The sequence below is a fragment of the Glycine soja genome, chromosome 8 (assembly GCF_004193775.1).
Source record: "Glycine soja cultivar W05 chromosome 8, ASM419377v2, whole genome shotgun sequence".
NCBI lineage: Eukaryota > Viridiplantae > Streptophyta > Magnoliopsida > Fabales > Fabaceae > Glycine > Glycine soja.
This window is the reverse complement of record NC_041009.1, coordinates 33,577,077-33,582,518: the sequence shown is the minus strand read 5'-3', so window position 1 is coordinate 33,582,518 and position 5,442 is coordinate 33,577,077. Positions and strand designations below refer to the sequence as shown.

General features: G+C 32.2%; 1 protein-coding gene across 4 annotated transcripts; it reads left to right on the top strand.

Annotated features, from left to right (window-relative positions):
- The first annotated feature begins 735 nt into the window (after positions 1-735).
- On the top strand, positions 736-4,661 carry LOC114422952 (protein WEAK CHLOROPLAST MOVEMENT UNDER BLUE LIGHT 1-like). 4 transcript variants are annotated; one of them, XM_028389521.1, is made up of 3 exons: positions 736-983; positions 1,782-1,912; positions 2,852-4,661. In XM_028389521.1, exons 2-3 carry the CDS (start codon positions 1,826-1,828, stop codon positions 4,523-4,525), a joined length of 1,761 nt encoding a protein of 586 aa, XP_028245322.1. In that variant the 5' UTR covers positions 736-983; positions 1,782-1,825; the 3' UTR covers positions 4,526-4,661. The 4 variants fall into 4 exon arrangements, with proteins under 4 accessions (XP_028245322.1, XP_028245320.1, XP_028245319.1 ...); XM_028389519.1 differs by having other exon boundaries at positions 737-966; XM_028389518.1 differs by having other exon boundaries at positions 737-966; positions 1,767-1,912.
- Positions 4,662-5,442: the final 781 nt, after the last annotated feature.

Sequence of the window (5,442 nt, the reverse complement as noted above, 5' to 3'; positions counted from 1 at the left end):
AAAGAAATAATTTGATGAGAAGGGTTAATAACACATTCTTTAATACACTTATCTAAACAATTTTTTTCTAATTAAAAACTGTTAAATTAAGAGAGATAGTTATTAAATATGATATGAGTTTCATAAATTTTTATCATTTTCAATAAATTTCAAATAATGAAAAAATGTGTTTTAGTATGTGTTTCTAGCATTTATCAACTTGATTTTATGGATTAATGCATGCAAAACAAAATATTCAAGGAGTTTACTCCCAATTTTTTCCTTCACAAAATTATATTAATTATCATTTTAAAGAAGCTCGTGTAATGACAAATATATATATATATATATATGAGAAAGATATATATTTTTGTAGGAGAGTACATAAGATTATACATGAATCATTATAATTATAATTTTTAAAATAATATTGGCCAAAAAATAAAATTTAAATTTAAATCACTCATATATAATTGTATGATTCAATTTTTTTTTCATACTCTTGAATGAAAATTGTTTTCTTACTAGATATATCTTAGATTTTGGGCAAGAAATTCGGTAAAAGAAAAAAAAAAAACATTCATGTACAAGAGGTATAGGACGGTATATGTACTACGTACCAACATAGGTGTCCAATGACCAATACCATATTTATCCTAAATTGTTGTTCTATTTATAATTCCTGTGGTGGAAAAGGTGACAAATGGTTATCCAAACACTTGAGTATCAATTTGGTTTGGTCGACGAGGCCGTTTATGAGGAACTTTTCATGATTTGGAAACACAAGGAGGAAGCCGTAAACAGATAGATTTGTATTGTTCCTTCCTCCTTCATGAGTCGTCTCCTAAACATTTTACTTCCTTCTTCCACCGTATCGTAGGATAAGACCACTCCTAACACGTTATTATTACCTTTTAATTCCTATTTTCTTTCTATTCTTCCACATTTTCTTCTTTTCCGGGTGTTCCAATTCCTATTCTGATCAAGGTTTCAATCTCTCTTTAGTATGTTCTTGTTTTTGGTTTCTCGTTCTTCTTAATTGTTATGTTTTTTGTTCACATGTATGTGATTCCATTTCGTTTTTCTCTCTCCGTTGTATGCCATAACGTTGTTCTTGAAGGGTGATACCATCTTGCAAATATTTGAGAAAAAAGATGAAAGACATAAAGAGAAATGGAAATTCGATATCAATTGTTGTTGAAGGGCATAAGACTTTCATAAAATGTTGTTCTTATAAAAATATGAAATGGGAAAATTCTGTGTCAAAAAAGTAAAATGGGAAAATTCATACAACAATTTGTATAATATATGTTTCATATTTATTATCCTATCATTTATTACATTTCAAATTTCTCTTTTACTTTTACAAATATCATTTCCCTAATATAATATGTTAATTTTTTTGTGGAGATGATGAACTGCATTTGGTGGGACACTTATAAATTTTCTAAATTTCTTCTATCTGGCTTTTCTTCATTTTGCTATAATATGGCTCATAATTCTTAAAATCGATATGTTCACTATCCAAGCTTTCAATTGGGTAACGCACATAAAAAAGTTAATACTAGATAATTACAAGCAGATAAGTTATTCTTACAAAAATCACAAGCATTTGATGTTGAGCAATAATCTATGTGGTATACGTCAAAAAAGAAGGAATAAGGATTTTGTGTCATATCTGAAGGGCAATAAATGTTTAAATAATTTTGTTCTTGTAAAGATCTGAGATTGTGCTTTGAGATGTTCTTATTGTTTTTATTTCTATTTTCAAATCACTTGAATTTCAGAAATTTTGGTGGCAGACCCTGTGAGAAATATTAAAGACGGGCCACTTTCAAAATCCACCATGGAATCCACTTTCAAAGATGCTGTGTCCAAGTTTGGAGGAAGAATTGATTGGAAATCTCGTCGAACCCAGAGTCTGGTGGAGGAGGTATGATATATATTGTTTGAATTGTATTTATGCTTCACATTTTCTTTATGCTTTTGGGTTTGTATGTATAGCATCATTTGCAAATGCCTAGTGTAGAATAAATGGAGAACTACTACATTATAAACATGTGTTTTGATGATTAAATTGGGGTTGATGGTGTTTGTGGCTTCTGAGTATACTAAAAGGGTTCTGGTTTTCACATCGGTGCCTAAATGATGAAGATATTTTTCTTGACTGATGCATTTCATAACTTTAGAATATTATTTTATACACCTAAATATGTTTTTAGTCCCTCAAATTTAAGGATTTGTCTTTTTTAGTCCTCTAAATTAAAATTTGCATTTGTTAGTTTCTCAAATTCGTGAAATAGTTTTTAGTCTTTTTTGTGGTTAAAAATTGTCACAAATTATGCATCAAAATCGCCAAAATCATTCAAGAAGGATTAAAAAAACACTTCATGAATTTAAGGGACCAAAACTATAAATTTTTATTTAGGAGACTAAAAAAGACACCCAATTTTAAGGGAGTAAAAACGTCACTAAGCCACTTTTATAATTCATCATAAATAATACTAAAAGGATATTTCTCCATTGACCCAAGTCAGAACTTTAGAAGAATTCTAGTAATGGATCAAAAAGTAAAGGTGTGGTAATCTCATTATAAGGTTTGAAACATAATGGTGCAAATAGTTAAACCTTATAGATAAAACATGCATTTTTTTGTTATCCATAGAAATTAAATACGGTTTCAGGGTTTACAACAATCAGACACTTTGTTCAACCAATTGAACTACCCCCTTTGTAGATAAACCATGCATTTACAATTGAATGAGTGTACTTGCAGTGGATTAATAACTTATTCTCTAAATACTTGTTTCCCATTGCTTTGGGGCATTCATAACCACTAGTTTTACTTATTTTAATTTTTCTGGTTGAATAGAGAAACAAGCTTGCAGAAGACTTTAGAAAGGAAGAAATTGCTGAGGAATTGGAAAACACTAAGAAGCTGATAGAAGAACTCAAAAATAGCTTAGAAAAGGTAGAAAAAGATGAGCTTGAGGCAAAAAAAGAGGTTGAACATGTGATTCTCAAAATTGAAGAGATGGAGCAAGACATTGCTAGTGAAGCCAGTATTGAAGCCAAGGCAAAACTTGAGGCTAAAAAATCCATGCTTACTGAAGCGCTTTTGGAGTTTGAATTCGTTGAAAGAGAACTGGACTCAGTGCGTAAGGAGTATGCTTCTATGGCGAGTGGAAGGGATATAGCAATCAACAATGCAGAAGAGACTATTGCAACATCCAAGCAGATTGAAAAGGCAGTTGAAGACTTGACTACTGAGTTGATTGCAACAAAAGAGGAGTTGAACTCCACGCGAACCGCGCATTTGGAAGCAGAAGAACAAAGATTAGGAGTTGTTGATCAAGATTCTCACAATTTAAAGTTGGAACTTGAAGGAGTAGAAAAGGAGCTCCAAAGAGTAAATGAGCAAGTTTTGTCAGCCAGGGTTCTAAAATCTAAATTGGAATCAGCTTCCTCCTTACTGCATGATTTAAAAGCTGAATTAGCAGCATATATGGAATCAAAAGTAAATGAGGAATGCTATAAAGAACAAAAAGAGAAACTTAAGGAACTAAAGCTAAACATAGAGAAAACAACTTCTGATGTTAACAGCTTGAGGGCGGCTTCTGTGTCGCTAAAATCGAAACTAGAAAAAGAGAAGTCGATTCTCACTTCCCTTAAGAAAAATGAGGAAAAGGCTTTGGCCGTGGTTGCGAATCTCCAAGATGAACTAGAGAAGTCTAGGTTAGCCACAACTTTCATTCAGATGAAAGAGAATGAAGCAAGAAAGATGATGACTGAGTTGCCAAAGAAAGTTCAGAAAGCAGCACAAGAGGCTGATGAGGCCAAATCACTTGCTAAGGCAGCTCAGGAAGAGATGATTGAAGCCCAAGAAGAGCTTGAACAAGCCAAAGCCCAATCAAGCACATTGGAAAGTAGTTTATTGGCAAAACATAAGGAGATAGAAGCAGCCAAGGTTGTTGAGATGTTGGCCAGAGATGCAATCATAACATTGGAGAAGAGTAAATCAGCTGAAGGCAACAAAAATGACAAGGACTCTTCCTCAATGGTGACACTCACACTAGAAGAATATCATGAGCTTAGCAGGAGAGCCTATAAGGCAGAGGAGCAAGCGAACATGAGGATCGAAGCTGCTAATTCTCAGATTCAGATAGCAAGGGAGTCTGAACTAAGAAGCTTGGAGAAGTTAAAAGAACTGAATGAGGAGTTGTCTGTAAGAAGAGAATCTCTCAGCATTGCAACCGAGAATTTCAAAAAGGCCAATGAAGGAAAGTTAGCTGTAGAACATGAATTAAGAACTTGGAGGGCTGAACAAGAGAAACAAAAGAAGCCTGGTGAATTGAATGATGAACAAACTTCTACTCCAACTAAGCCTGCACATGATTCATCAAGCCCTAAGGGAAAAGTTCCTTCAAATAACATTGAAGTTGGATCAGCCTCAGATAAGAACAAAAAGAAGAAGAAGAAGAAGTCATTATTTCCTTCCAAAGTTGTAATGTTCTTTGCCAAGAAAAAAACGCATCCAACCAAGTGAATGTAATCCTTCAACAGAAGGTAGTACACTAAGTAACAAATCTAATTTCTGAACAACTTGTGTATTGGTTGCCAATTGTGATAATTTGTATTAAGTTCTTTGGTTGCAAGGAGAAAATAAGATCATTTAATGTATATATATGGTGTATCTTCTCTATTATTCAATATTTCAATCTTTAGTACAAAATTACCATTCTAAGGGAAAAGGCACAAAAGTCTACTTTTAGGACACATCTACTATAGCAATATATGTGCTAAAGCTTTGAGTTTATGGAGATTTGATTGATTCATTCTCAAATAGAAATATGTTTTGGATGATTCTCAAACATAAATTTTGTGATAAAAATCTGGTCTCTTATTTTAATGATATTTCATTTTACTTTAAAAAAAACTAATAGTTATTTTGCAGAATGTAACCCAAAACTTATTCATTTGAAAAATTAAAAAGGAATAGAATTTGTTGATGTGAGAATCATTTGGTTAGGAGAAAGTGGAAAATTGTTATAAAATGTTGTCCTAGTGATATCTAGTTAGTTTAGTTGTCAATGTCATAGTTCGTTATTCAAGATTTATATATTATAAATAGATGTGATTATATTGGCACCAAATTATATTGGACCTTTTCTCACAGTCAAATCGAAAAATTAAAATGTTAGCTGAATCAACAAACTTTAGATAAAGGTAACCAAAACAAGATATTTATCTAGCAATGATCATAAGTAATATTCAGTTAATATTTTCAAGTAGATGTTAGTTGAATTCAAAATTGGAAAGGCACTCAATAGTGGATCCTTAAAAATGGGGGTTATAAGGAACAATAGCTGGTATTCGAGATAAGAAAAGATAAGACAATCACTAGTGCTTAATGGACGTGCCTAAAATATAGGAAGACCAATGAGTAGCTCGTTGTGACTATGA